Source organism: Mesoplodon densirostris, chromosome 18 (assembly GCF_025265405.1).
Source record: "Mesoplodon densirostris isolate mMesDen1 chromosome 18, mMesDen1 primary haplotype, whole genome shotgun sequence".
Lineage (NCBI taxonomy): Eukaryota > Metazoa > Chordata > Mammalia > Artiodactyla > Ziphiidae > Mesoplodon > Mesoplodon densirostris.
Window position 1 is genome coordinate 43,571,053 of NC_082678.1, and position 26,939 is coordinate 43,597,991.

At 47.9% G+C, this 26,939-nt stretch overlaps 3 protein-coding genes across 16 annotated transcripts in view; 1 reads left to right on the forward strand and 2 right to left on the reverse strand.

Annotated features, from left to right (window-relative positions):
• The window catches only part of CHD3 (chromodomain helicase DNA binding protein 3), a 25,651-nt gene extending 12,833 nt beyond the window's left edge, over positions 1-12,818 (reverse strand). For 6 of the 12 annotated variants that reach the window (XM_060081076.1, XM_060081080.1, XM_060081081.1 and 3 more), the window contains exons 1-15: positions 12,545-12,816; positions 7,853-7,965; positions 7,193-7,363; positions 6,829-6,953; positions 5,304-5,587; positions 4,939-5,069; positions 4,628-4,778; positions 4,261-4,454; positions 3,718-3,951; positions 3,316-3,519; positions 2,567-2,778; positions 1,683-1,814; positions 1,192-1,291; positions 587-778; positions 214-414 (exon numbers count right to left, since the gene is read on the reverse strand). In XM_060081076.1, coding sequence (XP_059937059.1) covers positions 214-414; positions 587-778; positions 1,192-1,291; positions 1,683-1,814; positions 2,567-2,778; positions 3,316-3,519; positions 3,718-3,951; positions 4,261-4,454; positions 4,628-4,778; positions 4,939-5,069; positions 5,304-5,587; positions 6,829-6,953; positions 7,193-7,363; positions 7,853-7,965; positions 12,545-12,776 — 2,676 coding nt within the window. In that variant the 5' untranslated portion in view covers positions 12,777-12,816. Of the gene's footprint in view, positions 1-213; positions 415-586; positions 779-1,191; positions 1,292-1,682; positions 1,815-2,566; positions 2,779-3,315; positions 3,520-3,717; positions 3,952-4,260; positions 4,455-4,627; positions 4,779-4,938; positions 5,070-5,303; positions 5,588-6,828; positions 6,954-7,192; positions 7,364-7,852; positions 7,966-8,941; positions 9,133-12,544 lie in introns of those variants that run through there. The other 6 variants (XM_060081074.1, XM_060081078.1, XM_060081075.1 and 3 more) reach the window with 4 other exon arrangements.
• NAA38 (N-alpha-acetyltransferase 38, NatC auxiliary subunit) overlaps positions 12,358-26,939 on the forward strand; it is a 24,154-nt gene continuing 9,572 nt past the window's right edge. For 2 of the 3 annotated variants that reach the window (XM_060081092.1, XM_060081091.1), the window contains exons 1-2: positions 12,358-12,445; positions 14,271-14,368. The gene's annotated coding sequence lies outside the window, so the exon portion shown is untranslated. Of the gene's footprint in view, positions 12,446-13,892; positions 13,912-14,270; positions 14,369-26,939 lie in introns of those variants that run through there. The other variant, XM_060081093.1, reaches the window with a different exon arrangement.
• The window catches only part of LOC132478164 (cytochrome b5 domain-containing protein 1), a 17,533-nt gene continuing 8,576 nt past the window's right edge, over positions 17,983-26,939 (reverse strand). Inside the window, exon 6 of the mRNA XM_060081090.1 lies at positions 17,983-18,042. The gene's annotated coding sequence lies outside the window, so the exon portion shown is untranslated. The remainder of the gene's footprint in view (positions 18,043-26,939) is intronic.

Here is a 26,939-nt window from a genome sequence, read left to right on the forward strand (position 1 = left end):
CCCCAAACTTCTACCACCTATCCTGGATGAACAGATCCACGTACACCCCTGGGAGTACCCACTACATCTCCAGGACTGGAGTGCAGAGGCGTGAGGGAAGGTGGAGGAAAGGAGGGAGAAAGCTGAATGGGGAATAAAGGAACTGAAGTCCTGGTTGGGGCAACGAAACGACAGATCTGAGGACTTTAGAGGACATGAGATAGAGGGGCTTACCTTCATCTTAAAAGCTTTCTTGCCACCTTTGATGGCATTGTCTTCAAAGGAAAACTCATTCTCACGAATGATGGCTCGGCTGTCCTTGTCACCCGTGTATGTCACCACATAGAACTTGGGTGCCCACATCTGGAACTCCCGCTCCCAGTTAATGATGGTGGAGAGCGGGGCGCTCACCAGGAAGGGACCCTTTGTGTGGCCCTGGGAGTTGAGGGTGGGGGACCATTAGTCTAGGCTCACGGTTATACACCCCGGTCTGCTGCCTGCCGCACCCCTCCCCCCAGTTCTCTGCCCTCACCCTCCACTCCCACCTTCCCCAGTCCAGGCTAGGCCTCAGCACGGCTGTCCCCCTCAGGGCCCGAGAGTCTAGCACCTCCTTATACAGTGAGTAGAGGAAGACGATGGTTTGTATGGTCTTGCCCAGTCCCATCTCGTCAGCCAGAATGGTGTCAGTGCCCTGGGCCCACGAGAAGCGTAGCCAGTTCAACCCCTCCAGCTGATACATGTGCAGCGTGCCTCCAGTGGCCGTGATGAACCGTGGCTGAGTCTCGTATTTCACTGTGGGCTGTAGAATCGAGGAGTCAGAAGGCTCAGGGGAACCATCAGCTGCTCCTCCGGTCTTGGCCTCCTCCTCCCCTCTCCCCGGCACTGATATCAAATGGGATTACAAGTCCCTCTCCTATGGCCTGAGCTTATGAAAGCCTGAGTCTGCAGTGCCTCCCCCTCATTCCTTACAACAATACCCGGCAGCACTGTGGGGCAGGAAACTGGTCGAAGCGCCCTGTGTGCTGCTACCCCTAGCAGCTCTCACTCCCGTGCCAAAATTCCTAGCACTCTTGGGGCAAAGCTGGACACTGAAGGAAGAGCTACTGTTCAAAGAAGTTGTTGAAACTCTGGGAAGTTCTGTCAGAAGCCCCCAGGAAATCTTCAATCACCATGGCTCCAGAAATGGGAGGCGGGCCGAGTGAGAGGGCTTACATCATTAGTAGGAGAGCTGGGAGGCCCATCACCCTGCAGCTCCTTCTTCTTCTTCTTATACTTGCGGGGCTGGGCGGGGTCCTCCCCCATAATTAGTTCTCTGGGAAAACAGTGGGTCTGAGTGAGACCTGGTCCTTGGACCCACCCCCTGTCCTTCTGAACCCACTCCAGACCTAGCTCCCACTTTCCGTAACCGAGATTTTCTCACATTTCCTCTCTCCCAGGTTCTTTACCCTCACCCCTTGGATTTCAGCTCTAAAGCCAACCCTCCCCACTCCTCAGCATCCTCATCCCCATTACTCAGGCTAGATCTTCTTTCTGTTCCTCACGCCGCCTCTTTCCTGACCCCACCGCAAACAACCCAGCCCAGGCTCCCACTGCCCTAAATTCTAGATTGGGTCTGTCGCTACTGCATCTCATTTAATGCTGGAGGTTTAGCTTTCATGCCTCCGTCCTCAGACTCCCTCTAACCCACGACCTGGCTCCCTCACCGGTGTCTCCAGTAGCTTTGTTTATGGTCTTCATATTCAGGGATGTTCATTTCATCTTCCTCCCACGTGGACTGGTCATAAGGCAAGTCCCTCCATTTCACTAGATAGTGGTAATTTCCCTTCTTATCCACACTGTGGGGAGAGAAGCCAGGAGAAGGAGCAGGAGGAGAAAAGTAATATGTGTCACAAGTAGAAAAAGTCATAATAAACACAATTATCAGCAAACATGGAGAATTTGTCACCTAATCCTCAATGGTGGCCCTCTGAAAGGCAGTTTGGAATGGCTGAAGTACTACCCTAACTTTTTCAGGATGGCTTCCTAAAAATCAATGATCACAAAACATCCCTGGCTTCAACATCGTTTGTTCATCCAATCAGTATTTACTAAGCATCCACTACATGCCAGGCACTGTCCCAGGCACGGGTGACTGAGCAGAACTAAGCAGACAAATGACCTATTCCCGTGGAGCTCACATTCTACTGAGGGAGGCAGTGATGAAATAGAAAAATAAAAAGACAATGTAACATTAGTTAGTAATAAGTACTGTGAAGAAAAAGTACTAGAAACACTGGTCTGTATGAACCATGTGTTTCATGTTTTGCTTTTTTCACAAGCAGATCCCCAGACTCGTGTGTCATTTCTTAAGCTGTTAGAAGTTAGAGGCAGCAAGGACAAAGCAGTCAGTGCTGGGCTGGACTTTCCACCTGGTTCCTCCCATCTCCACAGAGGAAACAAAGCCAGAAGGGCTGGGGCTGCAGTGGGAATTATCCAGTTAGATCAATTATCTGGTTAATCAACAAATACTAACATGGAGCCACAGCGCAACAAGAATAGTGGCAAAACCCAGGTAGGCCTTCGCACGGACCAAGGACCAAGGACTCACCTGTGGTTGATGATCCGGTGGACGGTCATCCACTCCGGCTTGATGCCGAAACGATAGTACTTCTCCTCCATCTCGGCATAGTGCGGGTCCTTCACCTTGCGTTTGTCGCTCTTCCCATCATCCTCACCAGAGCCGTAGTCGAGGGGTGGGGGCTCGTCCATGTCATTCTTCCGTTGGTAGTTTCGGTACATTACCAAGTGGAAAATTTCCAGCTGATGGGGCACAGAGGAGGAGGGAACAGATAGTCCCAACACCCCGAGAGGACAAAAGGAGACAGGGCAGAGGCCGGCAGGGGGAATGGCATGGGAAAGCAAGCGACGAAAGAGGTGGGATGAGGGACATAGTGAGTTAAAGCCAAAGCAGGAGAACGAATAACATGCCAGAGAACAGAGTCAGAGACAGGACCTGGGTGGGGAGGTAATGAGCAAAAGGAGGAAGGGAACAGGGTTGTTAAGATTGGGGCTATCAGTGTAACAGGGTTAAGACAGATAAAGAAAGAGATGGAGTTAAGGCAGGCTAAGGAAAGCCTACGTCATACCTAAGGGGAGGAATGTAACGGAGACTGAGGGAAAGACAACTGGAGTCCAAGAGAACCAAGTGTGGAAACTAAGGGAGCTGGTAGGGTGTGGGTGGCCAGAGGCCTAATGTGGGGGAAAGCAGAGGGGACGGAAGACGAGAGAACAGCGGGCCAAGAGAGAGAATGGCAGTGAATGGGGTCCCAGGAGGCGGGGAAGGAGAGGCCCTTGTACCTGAAGCTCCTTGGCCCAGGAGCAGTGCCAGTAGGACAGTCCTACCCACTTGACAAAGAACTCTCTCTCCGATCTGCCTTGAAGAGGACGTGCAGGTGGGGCATCCGGATTCCCGTCTGCCTGCTGGGGGGCTGGCACTGCCACGGGGGGCTCCCCCCACCGCCAGTGCAGGATCTTCTGCACACGGCCTTTCAGCACGGGACACTTCAGGATGGACGCACACAAAGAGGAAAGAAAGAGGCAGGAAGAGCCCATCATTAGAGTAGGAGGATGGGGGTCCCACAGGGGGATCAAAGGCTAGGTGTGGGGGAGAGAAGAGAAAGAAAGAGCCGGACCTTTGGGCCCCGGAGATGGAGAAGGAGTCGGGGCTGACAATAAACCCTGAGAGATGGGCACACTCACTGTGCATCGGGGACACAGCCACTCGCCGTTGGGGATGTCAGGCAGCGGGGGGTTCAGACAGTGAATGTGGTAGGAGGAGATGCAGGCGTCACAGCACAGGAGCTCCCCGCCATCCTTGCACACACGGCAGTACTCCATGTGGTCGTCCTCTTCCTCCTTCTCCCCCTCCTCTTCCCCCTCCTCTTCATAGTCTTCCTCCTCCTCCTTGGCCTCCCACTGTACCCCCTCCTTCTCCTGGGAGGCCAAGGACAGACACAGACACAAGAAAGAGGATAAGGAGTGAGACAGAGCCAAAGCAGGACAGCCGGGTCCTCGAAGTGCAGAGAAGACGGCTGGGAACAAAGGAACAGGACACCTCAGCTCCCCAAAATGCTAATTTTAGGGGCAAAGGGATGGGGGAGAGGATCAAACTAGGATCTTGGACACTTAAACATCTGTTACTGAGAAGCCCAGGCATCTGGAGGTAGGGAGAGGACAAGAGAAAGCAAGGAGGAAAGAGATGGGTGGGTCCCCGAGGGCCGTAAGAGGTGCACCAGTACTCACACAGTGGGGGCAGCTCCATTTGCCCTCAGGAGCCCGGTCAAGCTCAGGATCAAGGCAGACGAGGTGGTAGGCACGAGGGCAGGTGTCACACAGAATAATTTCCCCACCCTGCTGGCACACCTCACAGTAATCCTGGTGATCCGTCTCGTAGCCATCAACCTCCTCCTCCCCGGCCACTGCAGGACAGCCCAGGACTGTCATACACCCCAGTGGAGGCAAAGGGAACAGAGAGAAGGAGAGCAGAATGCGGGAGGGGAGAGAAAGAGAAAAGCGTTCAATAAAGAGGTCAAAACTACAAATAAGAAAGACAACGAAGGAATGAAAGGAAGGCTGAGTGACAGGACTGCACACAGCTGACACCGCTTACCCTTCTTCTTCTTCCTTCCTGGCCGGCCTCTCTTTAGTTTCTTGGTGCGGACAGGGCCATCAGGGCGGCCTGAGGCACTGTGGACACTGCCACTGTCCAGGTCTGACTCCTCAGCCTCTGGTTCAGGGCCCTCGTCACTCTGGAAAACATACTGCCCATAGCCCCCGTGGCTGTCAGAGAGGCCAAATGGATTCCACTCCCCTCCCCAGGCCTTGGGCTCCCGCTCCAGCTGCCCTCATGGACCCTTGTGTCTGGACCCCCAGCCCCTGACCACATCCAAGAAGTATACTGGACAGGGAGGGGCCGCTCACCGAGCCTCCCTTCTTCCTCTTGCTACCCAGCAGCCCTAGTTTGATTTTGAGTGGTGCCATCTTCTTTCCCCGAAGCTTCTTGCGTCCATCAGGCACTCGGGGACTCTTACTCCGCCTCTTGTGGCCTGGACCTGAGTGAGGAGTGGGGTGACAGAGGAAAAAGCCAAGATCATGACAGCCAGGAGCAATGGAGGCCACAGGGTTTCTGGACCTCTCTGTGGGCTATGGTCTCACTGAGACCCCTTCCTGGACAGCATTTCGTCTACAACGATCCGGGCCCAGAAGACAAGCGATCTGGACTCTAATTTGAGAACGTGCAGTTTGGAGGGTGGGGTGACAGTTGGTCCAACGAGAGGGTTTCTTACCTTTGCCCTCTTTGGTTTTGGCTCTTCGGATGGGTGGGGGCTGGATATCAGCAGCAGGGGGTGGTGGAAGGGCGGGGGGTCCGGACGGTGCCATGGGGGTGGCCGATGAGACAGCAGCTGACACCTGCTCAGCTACAGCTGCGGCCGCCGCTGCCGCCGCCGCCGCCACAGCAGCTGCCGATCCCTTGAAGGGGTTGTTGGCGCTGAACTCTCTCCACTTGGCCCCAAGGATGGTCATCATCTTGGACATTGGGATCTTAGGATTCTTCTTAGCGATCAGGGGCCTGAAAATATACAAGCAAGACACTAGGACCCTTCACAGATGGTCTGGGAACACTGTTATTTCCCCTCACCAAGTAAGTCTATGTACCAGCTAGGACCCCTAGGTGGTGAAAACATGTCCTATGAAGAATAACATCAATTTTGAAATAAAGAAATAAAAAGTTTAAGAAGGAAAAAAACGTTTAAAAAACAAGAAAAAAGTATGAAGAAGAAAAAAAAGGCAAAATAAAATTTAAATGCAGATTAAAAAGGATAAAAAAATATGAGATTAATAAGAAATCTCTTCTTTGGACAACTACTTTACAGTTCCTAAAACACTTCCACACACATAATATCTTATTTCGTCCTCACAACACTACTAGGAGTTGCTATGATTCTCTGTGCTTTTCTAAAGAGTTCCATGGGCCCTGATGAAGGGTCCCATCGGGTGGAGTCTGATGGGCCACACTGGTTCTGCTCTGCGGTGGGGTGTTAAGCTCTTGTGAGGACGTGGGTGACCCCCGTGCTGACAGAAGCACTGTCTTTAGTAGTGAAGCAGTGAGACAACGGGACTAAGGACGGCTACCAGGGACTGAACACCACTGGGGGCCAGGCACTGAGTGTGCTGAGCTTTCCATCCATCATCCCATGAGGTACGTATTATGTGCCTATTTTACAGATGCAGAAACTGAAGATCAAAGAAGTGAGCTGCCCAGCATGACACCGGGACCTGAACCTCAGCAGGCTGCCTCCAGAGCGTTGAACGGCTCTGCTAAAGTGCCTGCCCCCCAAAAGGCATCTCTACTGTTCTGTACGCTACTGCGGGAGCCACTGAAGCTCAGGTCCCACTGTGAGCAATGCATCCTCTGTTATTACTGGTGTCTAACGAGGGGACAGAGGACTTGATAACCGAGCAAAGGAAACTGGGCAACACGGATACCACCTCCCCGCTCCAGTCTAGAGAGAAGTCAGGCAGGGCAAACTGGAACTGTCAGACCAAGGAGGGCCATCAGTCCTCCTGACAGTCTGTCACCACAGAGTTTTCTAACCTAGCAGTGGTACTGTGGCCCCCCAGTGAAGGGTTCCTGACTGGAGTCCTTGGATCCTAGGAGTCCAGGAATTCCCTAAGATGACATGTGGAATTTTATGTGTAGTGAATTTCTCTGGAGGGCAGTTTCTCAGCTTTCATCAGATTCCAGAAGGGTCCAGAGCCTCCCCCAAATTAAAAGTGTCTGCTCGAGAGGGCTCCTCAGCCCTACTGCACCTCATGAACTGGCTAAAGGCTTTGTAGTTGGTGAGTGTGTGGTAATCCTCCTCAGAGAACACATGTTCCACGTCCTCCAGGCCCCAGGTCAGAAGCAGAGTTGCCGACGACTTCTGCTCCACCTGCTGGGAGAGACCAGGCTTCAGTGACACAGGTGTCCAGTCCTGGGCCCCCCACATGCCTCTCTACCCACCCACCAGGTTCCCTGGGCTTTCTGCTTCCTGCTCCACTCCCAGCCCAATCCCACTCCTCACAAACCACAGCCTCTCCACTTAGCACCCTGCTCGCCCAGGGCTCTCCCTCCCCCACTCCTCATGCCTGTCATTAATACTGATTTCTCCCCTCACCCCCTAATTCTACTCACCTTTTGCCCCCCATCTCCCTCCCCTTTTTTCCGCCGCTTCGTCTTCTTCTCCTTTTTTTCTCTGTGCTTCCGTCTCCGTTTCCGACCTGGTCCAGTTCCATATTCACTGCCTCCACTCTCTGACTTCTCCCGGTACTCATCTCGCTCGGAGCCAAATTCCTCCTCGCTGTCCTAAGGGAAAGAAATAAAAACACTATTTCTTCAGGCCTTCCTTGTGCCAGGAACTGTTCTTAGCACATAACATTTATCGTCTCTTTTGATCTTCACAACAATCCTGTGATAGTAACTAATCTATCTTTATCCACTTTTTGGTAGATGAGGAAACTGAGGCACAGAGACCTAAATAAATTGTCCAAGAAGACAGATGACTGCTAGGCTCTAAATTCATGCAGTCTACCTCCAGAGCCTGTGCTTTCAACTGCTTCTCTGTGCTGCAGGGCGAGTCAAGTCGACAACTGGGCTCTTCACTAGGCTGGGGTGATTGAGGTTAGGGTCCCAGACCTGGGAGATACAGGCTGGCAAGCGGGGGTGGGGGCAGGTAGAGGGGATCAGGCCTCCCTGACTTCAGGATCCCCACAGTAATCAAGACCAGAGAAAACGTAGGTCTCTAGGGATGGGTCTCCAAGCCTAGCTGTAGAGATAGGAGTCCTGAACACTTACAAGCTTCTTGCGTTTTCGGGGTTTTCCTGGCTTGTTCTCCTTCTGCTTCTTGGGTCCTCTTTTTCTCTTCTTCACACCCAGTGCTGAAGGCAGCAGCCGAATGTCATCCTTATCTTTGGAGCAGAGAGCACCAGAAAACCTAAGCCTCTAGGCTCCCAGTCCCTGCAGCCCCTTCCCTTCCTCACCTCCTCAGTTCCCGCTGCTCTCTAGGAACTCCAGCTTTAACTCTTCCAAACCTTGCCTCCCTCCGCTGGATGCAAACAGAGAGTGTTTCGAGTACTCTGGGATGCTCGGCTTCTGAATGGGAGGTCAGGGGTCAGAAGGGAAGAGCAGCCAAACCACTCCCGTCTCTCCCCTCCTACTAACAAGGGACCAGGCTCTAGGCCATGGGCTCTGACTGTGGCAGGTCCTTTTAGTCGCCGCCAGGGCTCCTCCTGCCTTCCCCCTCACTTAGCCAGCTGGCATCCTGCCCGGGAACTGGGGAAGCCATGCCCAGCTGCTGGCCTGGCCTGACCCCAGCACTTGGAGTGGGGAGACACAAGCTGGCAGCTCCCTAAGCCAGATGCTGAGAAGGCAGAGCCAAAGGTGGACACCTGGGTTCTCACACCAACACCCTGGGGCCCTGACATCCTTTTTGTGAGGAGGGAGGCCTCTATTTATATTTCCTCAGATAATCACCAAGCCTCTTGTCACCCCAGCACAGCCCTGGAGGAAAAGAAATCCTCAGTCAGGCATGTTCACTTCTTGCCCACAGGATCATAGTGTCTAGCTCCTTTGTCACACCCTAACCCCATCGAAGAAGGTCTCCACAATTACCTAAACGTTCCTCCTCCTCCCAAGGAGACTGGAAATGTGCCTTCAAATCTATATACTCCTCCCTGTTCCCTTTGAGAACTCAGGGACCCTGCCCTTTGTCCCCTGGTCTCACTCCTTGTCTCCAAATTTAGTCCCAGACATCCTAACCCATTCATATATAAGCAGTATGGGAGACCCACACAAAGACACGGGCACAGACACACCCCGCATATGCATTCTCAAATGCACAAGCATCACATACTCATGAGCACAAACCCAGAGGACAGCCTGTACCTGCTTTCAGCAGGGCTAGGTCCCTGGCTTTCTCTCCAGATGTCTCTGTCAGAGAGAACGGGGCAGGTTCTTCCCAGATGTCCCCTCTCCCCATTCTCCATGACCCCTGTCGGACTGTGGAGGCTTAGGGGACAGAAAGTAACTCCGGACTGTGGAGGCTTAGGGGACAGAAAGTAACTCCGTGAGGAGGAAGACACCAATGCCACACAGACATGAGGCCCTGTTTGGACTCCCTCCCCCAGCAAGCACTAGATTAACCCGCCAGACCTGTCTTGCTCAGGCAGAGGCAGCTGTGCAGGAGGGGAAAGTCTGGGCCTGGCCCAGCCCCTTGCTCTAGGACACAGAATCCTTCTTCCCACAACAGCCAAGGGAAAATTAGCCACAATTAACACCGGAGGCCTTGGTTTCCACTGCCCCAGAATCTGGGCACCTCCTTCCTTCATTGCTACTTCTCACAGCTCCAGCATCCTGTGCCCTCTTGTGCAGGAAGACACTCTGGAGGGGATTGTGGGAGCGGGGAAGGTGCCTGTAGGCAGCCCCAGGTGTGGAAACAGAGTGGGGACCCTGATAGGAAGTCAGTAAGACGCCATGCCCCAGCAGCCCGCGCTCCCTCACCCCAGGGACCGCGGCTAATATGAACATGGAAACGGAGGCCGCCAGGGCAGAGGCAAGGGCAGGCCAACTGGCTAAGGACCAGGGAAATGGCCTCCGTCTCCACCAGCTGGGGGGTGGGACACAAGCCCTGGGACCTCGCAGCCAGTTAACTCCACTCCCCACCCCAGCGGGAGGTTCCCGAACTTGGGAAGACGGCGGTGGTGCGGAGAGGCAAAGTAGACGGCGAGGAAAGGAAAGGGAGGGCAAGAAAGCAAATCTAAGTCCCAACCTCTGTCTCACCAGCCACTCAATGCTGGCCTGGAGCCCAGACTCTCCCACATCCCGGCTCAGATCTCGGGAAGACGGCGAGGGAGGAGGGAGGGGAGGAGGGTGGGCGGAGCCTGGCGAGCCAGAGGACGCAGGAGGAGCCTCGCAGCGAGCCTCGCCTCCCGCCCGCCCCTCTCTTCTTCTAATCTCACCATCAATCTCTCACACATATATTTATTTTTTCTCAAATTCCCCTCCCTCCCCCACAACGAACCACCATAATAGGTCTGCTGCACATGCGTATTGCATACAGGGGGTGGGTTTGCATTTTCAGACCTTTTGCAAAGAAACTACCAGAATTTTCCGCACCACCCACAACCATTCCCCACCCCCACCCCCAAGGAATCACATCTATATATTATGTTATATTATTTCTCTAGACTTGCCAGAAGGGGGAGGGAGAAGAAATGAGTTTTTGGCTTCCTGCTCCCTTCCCCCATCAGCACGAGTGCTATTATTTTAAACGCTTAACAATGTACGGAGACTGGAGAGGGGGGGAAGGGATAAAATTGGTCTTGGGTAAGAATGTAAAACAAAATGGTGAGAATCAAAGCCGTCAGAATGAAAAACAATAGAAACCTCTAACACGTATAAACTCATCTTGTAGAGGAGGACGAGGGAGGGCAGCCTGAACATATTGCCTCAGAGGAGGGTTATTTTGCCCACACTTAGGTAGACAGAAATAATGGGCAGACTAAAAATATTTTCCTAAAGTTTTACCTCAGAAAGTCATCTGAGAGGGTGTATCTGGGTCACTCGTTTGACTTGGAGGGCCGAAAGGGAGATAAAATTGCCCAGGGAGAGAGAGTAGGTGGGTTTTCATTTCAAATATACCATTTAAAAAACATTTGACGATGCTTAGAAAGCAAAGGGAAAGGGGGAGGGAGTATTGACACAAAGACCCATCTCGACCTCAGATTCTTTCATGCCCTCCCCTTCACAGACCCAAATCCGGGATCAAAAACCCCCAAATACCACATTCCAAGTTCGGAATACACATAGGCGAAAGCTGCTAATGCCCTAACTTAACCTGACATCCTTTCTTCCTCTCTTTTTAGCACCTCTGCTGTCTTCCAGGCAATCCCCTACCCACAATTCTTTATTCCTTTTCCCTTCTGCAAAATCAGTGGGCTCTCTGGGATAACTTTTAAAAAACTTTTCTGGTTTTTGGACCAGCCTGATGGGAGGGGAGCTGGACTTTATCCTGTTTCCATTAGATACACATACCCCCCCTCCCCCGGCCCAAGAAAGCACCCCACAGTCCCTCAAAGGCTGTCTCAACTAGACAGGAACATTGGCCACTGAAGCCACACAGATCAATATAACAGCTTTACAAAGAGTATGATGTTAGACGTTTTGAAGTTTGGTACATTTGTGCTGCACCGCACCAAGAGGCCTGGGGGTGTGAACACCCGAAAGATGCTCACTTAGAGTCTATTCTGAAAAACACTAGCTGAACACTCTGGAGGGTGGCCGGAGTGGGACCACTGCTGGGCCCCCCACGCGAGGCCAGCGGTCAGGCCACTCCACCGCGGACGGAACTGCCCAGACAGTGCGGGTGACTTGTCATCCCCGGGGAGGGGTGCTGAGTGACGGTCAAGCTGCAGAACAGCTGGGTGGGCAGTTCACGCCCCCCAACGTGGTCAGGGTGTGGGTGGTTTCATTGGGAGAGTGAGTGACAGTGAATGGCAGCCACGTGAGAGTCACAGCTGGGCAGCTCGGCCACCCCAGACTGACGGGGTCATGGTGGTGGTGGGGTGCACTTGACACAAAAGAGCCCAGAGCAGAGGAGAGATAAAGGGGGTGGGGTTGGGGGCATCTGGTCTTCCAGACACTCTCCTCTCTGTCCCCAATTTTCAATGACTGCTCTCCGTAGTACGAGCCGGAGAGAGGGGGCAGGAACCAGTCTCATTCCAGGAAGTGGTCCGCGTGGAGTGTGGCCACCACCTGCCCCTAGTCGTCAGCCGCCCGCAAACATTCACCCGACCCCTCCCCCACGTGCCACCGCACTCTCCAGAGTTGGCGGGCACCGAAGTCCCCGCAGGTGGCGGGGTCCGATGGCCACCCGCTCCCCCCGGCCTTCCCAACTCCTGACGGGGGGTGAGGGCCGCGGTCCGCTCCTCACAGACAAACCCCACTTCGCCTCGGTCCAACCCCACCGGGGCCGAAGCCCCAGGGGCGCCCGCTCGGCCGCCCCTCCCCCACGCGCCCCTCCCCCACGCCGCCGTCCGGCCGCCAGGGTCTCCGCGGTCCCTCGCGCGGCCAGGGAGGGGGCCCTGGCTTCGCCTCGGCCGTTTCCTGCCTACCCCCTCCCCGCCGAGGGTAAAAAAAAAAATCTCCTCCTCCTCCTCCCCCGAAAGCCGCGACCGAGTGGCCCGGTCCGCGCATGCAGCTCGCGCCCAGCGCTCTCCAACCCGGGCGGCTGCAGCGGCGGCGGCGGCGGGGGAGGGGTGCGGCGGGGGAGGGGAGGAGGCCTGGCCCGGCGGCCGCCGCCGCCGCCCGCCCGGACCGCCCGGACCGCCGCGGGGCGACGGGCCCGAGACGGCGCCCCGCGCCCCGGATTCGCCTCGGCTCGGCCGCGCGGTGGGTGCCTCGCCCCCGCCCGGGCCTCGCGCGCCCGCGGCTCCGGCTCGGTCTGGGGCGGGAGGGGGCGGCAGGGGGGGGGAGTCAGCGGCCGCTTACCTGGCGGCGGGGGCGGCGGCGGCGGCGGCGGGGGCAGCGGCGGCGGCGGCGGTGGCGGGAAGAGGTGGCAGCCGGGGGGGCTGTGGCGGTCGCGGCCCCGGTCGTGGCCCGGCCCGCGCCCGAGTACTCCCTCGTCGTCGTCCTCCTCGTAGTCCTCGTCGGCCGCCTCCACCTCCTCCTCCTCCTCGTCGCCCTCTTCTTCCTCCTCTTCTTCCTCCTCCGACACCACCATCTCCTCCTCCTCCTCCTCCTCGTCCCTCAGAGGGGAAGCCATCCTGTGGCTCTGGCCCCCCCACCACCCCCCCACCCACCGCCCGCCCGCCTCCCCCACCGCTACCACCACCACCTCCTCCTCCTCCTCCTCCTCCTCCTCCTCCTCCTCGGCGGCGGCGTCCTCCTCCTCCTCACCGCCTCCCCCAGCCCCCAAAACCCCCGGGCCACCCCCCTCCGAAACCCCCCCCTCGGGGCCGCCGTCTGACGAGGGGGGCCAAACCACCCCCAAAAATTTTCTTGGGGAGAATTGAGGACTTTTTTTTTCTTCTCTCCTTCCTCCCGAGAGAACAAGAGAAGGGGATTAAAATATATATATATATATATAAAAGTTTTCGACTTCTCTCTACCCCCCTCTCCGTTGCTTTAAATATATTTAAATTCTGAGGGGGGCGCTCAGAAATATTTCTCAGAGCTGAGGCACTAAGATGGCCGCCTGGAAATTATTTTTAAAACAACCCCCCCTGCAGCACCGCCACCCCCTCCGTGAAGAAAGGGAGAGGGGGGAAAAATCCCCTTTTAAAACAAAATGGCTGGCTTAATATTTCATTTTTCACCCCCCCATTCTCCTCCCTGTTACACCCCCATCTCCTAGCCTCTACTCAGAAACCCACAAATTTCTCCCTTTTTTATAACTGATTAGTGCACAGATTAATAGAGATATTTTCCTTGTGTACTGAGTGTGTGTGTGTGTGAGTGTGCGCGTTGGGGGGGGGCATGAAGGATTTCTGCATAAAACAAAAATGGCTGCTGTGACTAACTCCCCCCTTATAAAAAAATATTTGAGGGGGGGCATTAATCAGTACTCATGCTCAGTCTGACATCAGCATAAATTGTTAAAGGTTAACTAGTTAGATACTAGTCCAACTAGATTAAAATTTTTTTTTCTTTACTAGTCTCTTCCTCCCCACCTCCCTTCTCTTAAAGAAAAGCTTTTTTTTTTTTTTTTTTTTTTTCTGAATACTTCAGAAGGGAGTGGTTTGATGTGAAGGTTTTTTTTTTCCCCTTCAGGCATTGAAAAGAAAAAAGATGAAATATATGTTTATATATAACTCTGTTTCTACATACCTCATGGAAGTCAAAACGCATTTAATTGTGTATGTATCTTTTAAGTGAGAAGGGGTACTGGATTTTTTTTTCTTTCTTTAAAAAAGTGATAGAAATCCTAGTGACTTTTGGGGGAGAGATATGAATAGATACGATGATTGAGTTTTTTTCAAAGGAGTCCATGTTTGATTCTCCCCTTTGCCCAGCCTTCTCAGTGATTTATGATTGTAAATTTTATCCTCACTCTTTTCTCCTTTACCTCGCCTTCCCCTCCCCCAATTACTTGAATATAAAATTCATCTGATGTGGGAAATTAATTTAGGGGGTAAATAGAACAGATTTTTAGAATAAAGGGGAAAGAGTTAAGTCTGAAGATTGTGAAATTATTTTCTCTTTTCTCCTCTTTCAGTATATTTCCCTTCCTGCATGATCTCCAACACTGATAGAGTGGAAGAAACTGAGGTACCATGAAAAAGAAAAGTAACTGGGACTGAGAAAAAGAAAGAGGTAGGGGGTTACACTCACATTTTCATCTGACTTTCTGACCCCTGGTTTCCCACTGTACCCCAATGTTTATCTTTAAAGTGGTGTCAGGAATCAGATGGAAGGTGGAAAAGGAGTCCAAAAGTGGCGTTCTCATCCAGAGATTTGGTCAGAGAAGTCATAAAATAAAAGTTGCCAGTTGAGCAATGCTAGCAAAGGAAGAAGGGCAAATAGCTCAGTTCAACCCTATTTCGTTCTTGTCACCCTTTTCTTACTACAGTTTTCCTCCCATTCTTTTGATCTCACTTTGACCTTTTCCTTGCTTCCCATCCCATGCCTGTGCAATCATTTCTCTCCTGGGTTATTTCTCTGTCTCTTGAGTATAGCTGCCAGCCACCCAGCAGCCCCTGCAGGGTTTGGGAGTACCTTAAGAAGGAGGGGTAGGTAGGCAGCAACCAGAAAGTAATAGTGACAGGGCATATTTTTGCTTACAAGGTTTAAATATTCTTTATTGATGTGCCACCCCCCAACCCCAGCTAATGCTCTTTATTGAGCAGTGATTTCCATCTTTTTCTTAACCTGGACTTTGGAGTTCTCTTGTTTCTGCTCCCATATCATTCCTGTACTGAGTGTAACTCCTATTCCTCTTCCATTTGATTTTGTTATGTCCTCTTTCTCGGTCCCTGTGTACTAGTCCATCTGGGTATCCCCCTCTTTCTGTACATGGGCTTCTGTGTATGTGTGTCTTTATTTTTTACCGAGACTGTCCTTTCTCATCCCTTGACTCTCAGGCTCTGTCACCTCTAAGTGACTTTCCATCTCTGTCTTCTTTCTGTTTACTTCTGTCTTCCGGGCTCTGACTGCGTGTGCCTCTTCTTCACGTGTGCCCGACTCCCCCTCTTTCTGGCCTCTCTGTGTGTGTCTGGGAAGAGTGTCCTCACGTGCATGTGGGCAGCCCTGCGCATCACGGTGCGCCCTCTCCCTCTGTGCTGAGCGCCTCTGCCTGCCTGCCTGCCTGCCACATGTGCCATGAGCTGCAGGTGTGGGGGGCGAAAGGTGGCTGTGTGCATCCCTGTACAAACATTCATCATTCTCTCGAGTGCGCTTTGCATATGGATCTGTTCATTTGCCTGATTCTCCCTCTTGTCCATACCCGCCTCTGCCTGCCTGCATCTCCTGTTCTCTTTTCTCTCCCTACTGATCCCTTGATTTTTCTTCTTCTATCCTTGTTTCCGCCTGCCCCTCTACCTGCTTGCTCCTGTTATGGTGCCTGCCTGCCTGTCTGCTCCTCCCTGACTGGCTGGCAGCCTCTTTCTCTCTCTGGTTGTCTGTCTGCTTCTCTGGCTGTTTGCCCACCACTCTCTCTCTAGCCATCTGTCTCCCCGCCTGCCTGTCTCTATCACTTTTTTAGTCTCCGTCTCTTGGTTTGTCTACCTTCCAGGCCCTACCATGGTTCCCTGTCTTGGTTTGCCTCTTATCTTGCCTTCTACTTGTTCCTTCTCTTCTTTATGTCTATTTAGTTCATGCTTTTTCCTGGCCTCCCTTTGTGTATGTCTTCTTGCCTGTCTACTCTACTTGCTTGCTGCTGTCCCACTGTTTAATGCTTGTGTCTTTTTAGTGTGTCTGCTTATCAGCATTTTCTCCCTTGGCTTCCCCTATTCCAGCATCCCATCAACGGTGATAGTCTCGCTACCGCAGACCTGTCAGTGACCCCCTTGCCCCAAAGTCTTACCTGCCTTCTTGCCATATACCCTACCCTGCCTTCTCTCACTGCTTGCCTCTGTTTCAGTTCTTTCTTTTTCTTTTTATCTTTCTGGCCCCTCACACAGTCTGCCTGCCTCAATCTTTTTGCCATTTTCCCAGTCTCTCCTTGTCTTTCTGCTTTTTTGCTATCTGTCTGTCTGGCTGGCTCCTGCTGTCCACATCTCAGCTTGCTTTTTGTCTCCTCCCTTTTTTATCAGCTTTTACATAGATAGTGCATACACATGGTACAAAATTTTTAAAGAACTAAAAGTATCCTGTATGAGAGTAAGCCTCCCTCCTACCCCCCACTTCCTCTCCTCTGAGGGAGTCACTACACATTTCTTGGATCTTGTTCGAGAGAAGAGTCTACACATATATGTCTAATTGCTTTTTGCTGCACTCCTTCCAAATTCTCTCCCCGTTTTGCTGGATGCTTCTTCCTCTGTCAGTCTGTCAGTACTCCTTCCTATTTCACTGGGCTTGCCATTTCTTGCTTCTTGTTTTTTTGATTCTATTTTATGGTACTTGTCTTTTTGATTGACTGCTTGCTAGTTACACGCTTTTACTACCAGGACCTGAAGTGTGCTTAGGAAGGGCTTGCTCTGTCCTAATATCCTGTTCTGCTCTGCGTCTTGAGTTGTCCTGATGACCACACGCCATTGCTGGTCTCTTCATCACTGAACTATGTATTAATTGAGAAAAGCCATGAAAGCACTGGTAGTACTGAAAAATACCTTGTAAATATAGGAACAATTAATAAGTACAGATGGTTTGTAAGCTGAGCTTACATGCACATGGAGTAGATAGGGGCCCACTCTGCTTTTTCCATTCTATATGAATTCTTTAAAGGAGTATGAATCTAGATCCTTTTAGGTTCAGCAGTACTCTTAGGCTGTTGACCTAGGCCTGTCCAAGAAGTTTGTCTTGCTCCTAGTCTAAAACACTCTGCTTCTTACTAAAACTTTCTCCCTTTTTCATCCTTCCTTCTGGCTCTTCTCACATGCCACCTTAGAGATGTTATAACTCCTTGGGAGAAGCACAGACAACAGCCTCTATCCAAGTCTCTTCAGAAAGATGATGATAAAACTTTTACACACAATACACTGTTCTTTCATTTTTGCTTTTTCACTGCCTGTATTCCTGAATTTAACTGTTTCAGCCTCTATCCCTGTCTCTCTCCTCTTTTTCCCTCTCTTCCTCTCTCACTTCTCTTTTCTTGGTTCTGTCTTTCCTCTTAGCTGTCTGTCTTGGGCTCCATTCTAGCCTCTCTTTCCGATTGGCCACCTTCCCTTTCTTCTGTCTGATTGGCCTGTATCCCTCCATCACCCCATCTGTCTGCTGGATTCTCCCTGTCTGCCTGCAATAATGTATGTGATAGCACTTTATAAATTATAAAGCACTGTGTAGTATAAAATGCTATTATCACTTTGTCTTTCTTTGTTTATTGTTTTCTTTCTCTGCTTTCCTTCTCTCTCTCTCTCCCCCTTTCTGTTTGTCTGTCTGTCTGAGTCCCTCTTGGTGATCTTGCCTGCCTCTCTGTCTCTCTGTCAATAATTCTCCTTTCTCTCCTTGCCAGCTTGTCTAGGTTTTTTTGCCATGCTGCTTCTCTGTGTGCTCAGTTCTTGTGTCTCTCCTTCTGTGTTTCCAGGTTCCTCTCTATTTCTTTTAGCTGTCTATTCTGTCTGTCCTGAGGCCTTTTATATGTGCCTGTGTGTCTTGCTCTCTAGCTGCTTGTGTCCCTGCCTGTCAGTTCCAAAGTGGGCACCACTCTGCTTTTTTCTATCTTTCTGTACTTCGAAAAATAAAAATAAATTAAAAAATTAAAATACCGTATAACTAATTGGTAGGAGAGAATTTTTTTGTTTTTAATGAGAAGACCATTAAGGAAGTGAGAACAGGAACTCAGGAATACAGCTGTCAAATGCAAACCAGAAATTAGATGCCAACACTTGCTGCTGCAAAAAAAAAAAAAAGAACAAGAAAAAAATTGTAAGGGACTCCCAAACCAATAATAAGATTATTTATTTAAAGCACAAGCTAGAAACATCCAAAGCTATAGTTTCTAACCTTTTTTTTGGATCATAGAAAGTTATAAACCCCTTCCCCCAGAGAAACAGTATCTACACAAAATACCACATATGTTATCCTGAAACCTATGGAACCCAGGTTAAAACCCTGATGTAGGGAACCAATGAGAATGATTGATAGAGCACAGGCATGAACTCATGCAACAAGAAGATCAAAGGACTGTAAAAGCACTTTGCAGTCTGTGATTTTCTACTGAAGGAGACGTTAAAGAGATTCCTAGTTATTTTTTGAAATATAGAAGTTAGTGGTAATAATGAAAGGCATGTAAATGCTGAGGATTTTCTAGGCTTAATCATGGAATTTTAGAGATAGAAGGTCATCTAAACGAGTGTTTAGATGGCTAAGTAAGGTTGCCACCTGTCCTTTCCTGGGGAGCTCTGTCCTTTGTTCTGAGATTATATATTTCTCATATATTTTTATATAAAATAAATGTAATATGCTATATTTATATGAAACAAATATGCTATATATATATATATATGCTAATGTATTTAACAGTATATTGTGTTTATTTAAAATGTTCTAAAAATGAGGTAGATCTGTGTTAGGAGGATGTCCATGATAGATTTTATAGGGAGAGAGAAGGAGAAAGAAAATGAGTTTTTATACTTCTGTACAACTTGAAAATTTTTCAACATACAGGTACTTGTTTTATAGTTACAAAATAATATTTCTGATATCTTTCTGTTAAATAATGATGATGGGTATATAGGTTTGGTTTTGTTCTTTTTTTTTTTTTTGGTTTTGTTCTTAATGTCATTAATTAGTGCAATAAAAAGTCAGGAACTCCATGTTGATCACTGACCTTTTTTTAATGTTTTACTGGTCACTGTAATCTAAAAGTCTGGGATCTACTGCTTTAATCTAACCTCTTCTAGATTTCGTGAAGCAAGAAACCTCAGTCCTTCATATATCATAGTCATGACTTGCCATATTTACATGCCACCTATACTATTATATGCATACTATTTTCCTTTTTCAATTCACTTTTCTTTAACTTAAACAAATGTCCTTTAAAAAGTAAATTTTATATAACTAAGAAATAATATCCATAAATCATTGATTTGATAAGGTAATTATAATTTTCCTAATTTATTTTAAAATACAAATAATTATTAAAAGTCAATAAAAATAAAAGCATATTGCATGCTACCAGTGGTATAGGTACCATATTTTAGGAAACATCACTTTAATCTAATTTTGTAGGTACAGAAACTGGGGCCCAGATGTTGAAAGGATTGCCTAAGATCAAGTTAGTTGTTAGGAACAGAACCGGAATTTGAACCCGTATCTTCCAATTTCTAGTCTGCTGATCTTTGTTCTATATACTAAATGACTTATAAGTCAATGGATGTCCTAGGGTTTTAAAGGAACTAATATGTAAAATTGATGGTCACATGTATACCTTATTTATAACAGCTATACTACAGAACTGGCAATGGTCAACTTAATTTATCTAGTACATTATTAAACTTACATGTCTTCTGTTAACAGAGTTTCACCTCTTATCATCTACCCTAGAGAAATAGTCATCACACTTGTGCATGAGGTGACACATACAAAGATATTCATTACAACGTTGTTTGTAATAGCAAAAAATTGGAAACACTCTAAATTTCCAACAGTAATGAATAACTAAATAAACTATACAGCAGTCAAGAAAAAATGAGCTACATCTACATAGTAAGATTCTTTACTATATTGTTGAATGGAAAAAGGCATGCTGCAAAACAGTATATACATTGTGATATCATTTATGTTCAGAGAAACTAAAAACAATACTATGTGTTTCTACAGATACATTTATATGTATATAAATTTCTTTTAAAAATTCTGGACATATACATACCAAATTGGTCACAGTGGTTACTTTTGGGAAATAATAGTCAAGGGGGATATTTAGCTTTATTGATAATTTTGAATTTTTCCAGTATTTACTTGTGTAAAAAAATTTATGTAGCCTCATGATTACAGTAACAAATGAAGCCAAATGGGACAAAAAGTAGTGTGATTTCTCTAAAGAAATCATTCCTCACTAATTTCTTGTTCTTTGAAGAGAAAAGTATGGAAGCAAAGTATAATCAATGTGTGTAATGTAGTTAGACTTTAGAGGACATTAGTGAGGTTCTAGTTTAAAAACTAATTAAAATATGAAGGGAAAAAAGGAAAGTTATAGAAGAGCATGTATAATATGGTACCATTGATGAAAGGGAAAAAAAATGTGAATTTCCATAGAATATTCCTGGAAGAATAAACAAGAAACTGTAATCATTACCACCAGGAAGCAAAACATATTTTTTCATTGTGCATCTTTTTTTTTTTTTTTTTTTTTTTTTTTGCGGTACGCGGGCCTCTCACTGTTGTGGCCTCTCCCGTTGCGGAGCACAGGCTCTGGATGCGCAGGCTCAGCGGCCATGGCTCACGGGCCCAGCCACTCCGTGGCATGTGGGATCTTCCCAGACCGGGGCACGAACCCACGTCCCCTGCATCGGCAGGCGGACTCGCAACCACCGCGCCACCAGGGAAGCCCCATTGTGCATCTTTTAAAGCAACTTGAAAATGTTTTAGTGACCAAGGGATTAGTTAGGTGGAGGGAGGAGAGACATTTGAGATCAGAAATAAACACACAAAAAAGTTAGTTAAGGATATGTGGTAGTGATGATTGCTGTGGGCTGTAAAAATCTGAGAGTTCAGAGAAGAGAGCTCTTAGGGAGAGGAGGGGAGGGGGACTGAAGGACTTTCATATGTAGTTGTACTTGAAGGAGGCCCCAAAACATGACTAAGACCTATATAGCAGAGAGGAGGAAGAAGGGCAGTTTAGGTTGAGTAAGAAACTATTCAGCAAGTAGTATGTCGACCTCATACAGCTGGAGTGGTAAGTTCATGATAGAAAGGAGGTTTTTTTTGTTTTGTTTGTTTTTATAAATTTATTTTATCTCTGGCTGCGTTGGGTCTTCGTTACTGCGCACAGGCTAGTTGCGGCGAGCGGGGGTACTCTTCGTTGCAGCGCGTGGGCTTCTCATTGCAGTGGCTTCTCTTGTTGCAGAGCATGGGCTCTAGGGCACGCAGGCTCAGTAGTTGTGGCACACGGGCTTAGTCGCTCCACGGCACGTGGGATCTTCCTGGAGCAGGGCTCGAACCCCTGTACCCTGCATTGGCAAGCAGATTCTTAACCCCTGCGCCACCAGGGAAGCCCAGAAAGGAGGTTTTTAATTTTAAAAATTATATCTATTATTGAGAACTACTTCACAGGTCCAAAAGAGTATGTATAACATACATCAGCCACAAAGAATATTAAAATGAACACATGTATTCAATATCGGTTTAATAAATATAACATTAGTAACATCTTTGAAGCCTCGTAATGGTCTTCCATATTTCACATTCCTCTCCTGCCCCCTGCCCTACCAGTATCCTGAATCTTGTGTTATCATTCACTTGTTTTTTCTTTCTGATTAGTTCCCTTCCCACCTGTAACTTTTTTTTCTTTTTAATTTAAGTACAGTTGATTTACAGTGTTTCAGGTGTACAGCAAAGTGATTCAGTTATATACTTATATATATATTCTTTTTCAGATTCTTTTCCATTATAGGTTATTACAAGATACTGAATATAGTTCCCTATGTTATACAGTAGGTCCTTGCTATTTATCTTTTTTATATATAGTAGTGTGTATCTGTTAATCCCAAATTCCTAATTTATCCCTCCCCCCACCTGTAACTTCTTAATTTTGAAAAACTTCAAGCCTACAGAAAAGTTGAAGAAGTACAGTGAACACCCATATACTCTTCACCTGGATTTACTGATTGTTGACCTTTTGCCACACTGACAGAATGACATGAGCAAATGCTTATGATCTAATGTTAATTGCATAAAACAATATAAAGCCATATATGTAGTATAATCACAACCATGTAAGAAAATACTAGAAGGAAGTGGATAAAATGTTAATACTGGTTTCTGCTGAGTGATAGGAACAAGAGTGATCTTTGTTTTGCATCTTTATGCTTCTCTACCTGGAATTTTCTGTAAGTAACACATATTCTATAATGAAAATTTAAAAATCTTTTCAAGTTAAAAAAAATAATCTTAAAAATATATGGAGAGAGAGAGAACAGGAGGTAGTATCTAACATTTGTTCATCAAGTTTGGTAGTCCCAAAAAGTTTAAAACACAGTAATATGGAAAATAAACATAGGTACAGACCTCATATCTGAAGGAATCTAATTCTTTTTCTGCAAGGTTGTTTCCCATCTTGTGTGAAAAGGCCCTATTTCTTTAAGGCTCCAGCAGTCCGGCTGTTTACCCCTCCACTTCTCTCCCTGGCTGTCATCTGCTTTCCTCCCGATCATTCCCCTCATTCATTGAAGACTGACGCTTGGCTCAATCCTGCCCTCGACGCTGTAACCAGAGACCTTTCTCACCATTTCCACTTCTCTCTCCCACCTCTAGGAAATAGTAAATTCTTACCTCTTCTGAAATATTGAATTCAAGCCTCCTACTTTGGCTACAGCTTTCTATCCTTCCAGCTGTCTCATTGATTCACTATTCTTGGACCCATGAGACCCTGTAATCCCTTAATTCTTCCATTTTCTCCTAATCAGCTCTACCGTGTTCTCCCCTCCTTCCCTGTCCAACTTAGATTCCATGGTCTGTCATTTCAGCCACTGTGCTGCCCGTGTCTCAGCACCCTCTTTATTTACCTCTTGCAAACCCCCAACCTTGGATCACTTCGGCCGTCTGTTTACACTCAGGAGCACTTTGCGTGACCACGTGGTGTCAGAACACCATGACCACTCCAGATTAGTGTCCCTGCTCAGAAATCCTTTTTCCTAGTCAGCTTCCTTTCAGTTCTCCATGGTGACTTTTTCAAACCTTCCTCAGATTCCTCAAACCTCCTCCATCTGATGCTTCAGTAGAACATCTTATCATCTCCCTCTAGGAGACAGATCACCAGATGAGAACTCCCTTGAAATACTGACACTAAGACTACATATTTAACTGTATTCGTATTTGTCCTTTCCTCCCTCCTATCCTGTCCGAAGCTGATGCCTACACTTGGGCTCTGGCTCCCAGCCTTGCCACCTTCTCAGGGTGTAATGGTTAACAGTGATCCCCTAACTCTCCTTTATCTCCCACCCTACTTGCTGCTTCACAAGCACATTTAAATGTACTCAAATCTCCCCAACTTTAAAAGAGACACTCTGGACCCCAAGCTGCCACCCTACCTCACTGTGCCCATCACAGCCACGCTTCTTGAAAGAATTGTTTACACTCAGTCTGCTTTTCTTGCCTACTCATTTTCCAACCCTCTGCCCAGCCTCTCTACAGAAACTGCTTTCACAAGATGACCAACAACCTGGTTACTGAATTAAGAGGAAATTTCTGAGTTCTTAACTTGAACACCCCCTTCTTGAAATAGTCTTTGTGATCTGTGTGAGTCTGTGATCTCACATCTGCTCATACTTCTGTTGCTGCCTTTTAGCTAAATACTTTCCTTTGCTATTCATTGAGTAAAGGGGATACCTTAAGAAGAAAAGGAAGGGGTTTCCCTGGCAGTCCAGTGGTTAAGACTCTGCACTCCCGATGCAGGGGTTAGGGTCTGGTCAGCATGACCAAAAAAAAAAAAAAAAAAAAGACGAAGAAGAAAAGGAAGATTTAGCCCCAAATTGTTATATTTGTCTTTTTCCAGTTTTTGGCCAGGCTGCGAGGCATGCAGGATCTTAGTTCCTCAACCGGGGATTGAACCTGTGCCCTCGGCAGTGAAAGCACAGAGTCCCAACCACTGGACCGCCAGGGAATTCCCTCCCAGTTTCTTTTAGACCTGCTTTGATTGACCACTATGATGAAAACAATATAACAGTCCTATACAAAATGACAAAAACCAAACATTTTTTTTCCCCTTTGACGTTGCCTTTTAACAATTTCTTAATAGGTTTTCACTGACTGGCCAGCCAGAATGCTTTGCTTTCCACCTACTGTTAAGCTCTGGATATTTCAGGAGAAGTGCCCTGACCCCTTTCCCGGCAAACCCCAAGCTGTCATCCTCCTGCCCCTTTGCTTGCTTGTGGGCCCTTTCCCCACCTAGCTCTCTGGATAGGGAGAGTTAATTTCAGACTAAATTGGATATGATTAGTAAATTAAAATTGACTAATTTTTTAAAAAAGATGCTATATTCCCAAACTATATAACTTCTAAAATGTATTCCAGAGCCAAGTAATGAAGTTATTCACTGCCTCCATCAGAGGAAGAGTTTGAGCTCTGGATTCAGGCAGCACCTGGAATCCAAGTTCTGCCACTTTACTAACAGTAACCCTGGGCAAGCAACTTATCCCTCAAGTCTCAGCTCCCTCATCTGTCAAACAGGGATATTAATGCCTACCTCACGTGGTTGTAGTGAAGATTTTGAGCTAACTTACATAAAGCACTGGCTATAAGGCACTTGATAGTTGGTAGCTAGTGTTCTAAACAGTCACGTTTACTATTAGCCATTTCTCACTTCAGAGAGATTCACTTAAGATGCTTGTAAGGTGAGAGGATTGACAACCTGGGTTATTTCATAACTCCTTAAACTGAAGGAGCAAAGGGCTGACTTTAGTTATTCTTGTTCCCAATAGTTGCCCCATTTCCTTGCTTTCCCCTGCTTTATTTAAATAAGCTCAACTCTGGTATGATATGAAACAAACCACATTTTACTATACTCAGTTCTCCCAGTAGAGGCACAAACACTGTTGTTAGGTTAGAAACCAAATGTTAGCCACAGATACGGTCTACTAATTTCCTAATCATGACAGATGTTCCCTGGATGCTGAATAGTGTGGACTCTCAGGAAATCCCAAGGGAAGCATTCATTACTAAATAAAGAATGGCTAGCACAAGGAGAGGGAAGAAAACTAAAAATTTCGAGTGCCTGTCCCAAGGGCCTTTAGTACTGCTGGGCATTGCCCCATACCTTATGTTTAATCCTCTCAACAACAGTGTAAGGTAGCTTCTTTTTAAGTGACCATGTCCTGGTTTATGCCTGTTGTCCTTAGTGAATCCTTACTTCTATTGTTCATATTTTGTGATTGAAGAAATGGAACCTAAAAGAAGAAAAGTATTCTGTGCATAGTTACAAAGCCAGGAAACTCCTCCCTCTGCAGCTGGATTTCTTCTGTGAAGACCTCATTCATGCCTCATCCATCTACTGTCTGACTTCTCTAACGCACCACTGTTTTGCTGTCCACTAAATCTGTGGATGCTCAAGTCCTCACCTTACTTGACTCTGTGACATTTCACACTGTTTATCATTCCCTCCTCTCAAATACTCTCTCTTTGGCTTCCCTGGCACCATTTTCCAGGGTCTCTCTCACCACCTGGGCTCGTACTTCTGAGTCCCTTCTCCTCCCCTCCCGTAGGTATTGTTCCTCCCAGGCCTCGCGTGTAGATCACACTTTATTCTGGAGGTGATCTCATCCTTGACTTTGGTTGACAGTTACTCACTGCGGGTAATTCCCAAACCTTTAACTCTAGCCGAGAGCTCTATTCAGGATCTCGTACCACACATCTGGTAAGGTCTGGACATCTGTATTTGCATGTCCTGGAGTTACTTCAGATAGCTAACTAGAAACACATCATCTTCCTTCCCCATGAAACTCTTCTTCCAAGCGTTTCCCTCCTCTGTCAGTGGATTCATCACCCTCCGCCCAGGCCAGAAACTTGGGTGTCGTCCTCGACTTCTCCCTCTGCCCCAGACCCCCTCCCAGTAAATTACTGAGTTGTGTGATTCTCTCTTAGCTTCAGTTCATCTTCTCTGATCTCCACTGCCACTAACTAACCTCATTCTGGCCACCTTCATCTCGTTCCTGGACTGCTGCAATAGCATCAGTCTCCCTGTCTCCACTCTCTCCTCTCTTTTTCTCCCCTCCGATCCATTCTCTCTTGACATTGTAGTCAAGTCACCTTTCAAAAATGCAATTCTGATCATGACATTCTCCTCATAAAACCCTTAACCCTGAATTGTACACTTTAAAAGGGGGAATTTTATAGTATGTGAACTATATCTTAATTAAAAAAAACCCACCTTAACCTGATTTACAAAGTCTCGCAGGACCTGGTCTGGCCTCCATGTCTCCCACTGCCCAGCCTCTTCAGGCCTCCCGTCTCCTCTTGGCTTCACCGTCCTGCACTTCCTTCTGCATCTGAGCTCTCCACATACTCTCACTGCCAAACTCTGTGCTCTTCATGCTGTTTACTCTTCCTCCTTACCCGCTCTCACTTCTTCGCTTGGCTTCCTCCTCCTCGTCCTTCCGGTCTCAGCTTGAGATGATGTTCTCCAGAAAGCCTTCCCTTATCTCCCCAGACTGGGTTTAGATATTCCCAAGGCACTTCTCTGAGAAAGTGACATTTAAGCAAAGCCTTTAAGGGGCAGGAGTTGGCCAGGTGATGAGTGGAGGGTGGAGCGTCCCATGCAGAGGAACAGCATGTGAGAAGGCCTTGGCAGAAAGGAGCTTGGGGGAGTGTCAGAAACTGAAAGGCCAACAGGGGGATAAAGAAGGGGCTTGGGCACGGGGGAAAGGATGGATTGGGTGTTTGGGATTAGCAGATGCAAATTATTATAAATGGAATGGACAGAAAACAAGGTCCTACTGTATAGCACAGGGAACTATATTCAGTATCCTGTAATAAACGATAATGGAAAAAAAGATGAAAAAGAATGTGTGTGTATATGTGTATGTATGTGTGTGTGTGTATATATATATACACATATATATACACACACATA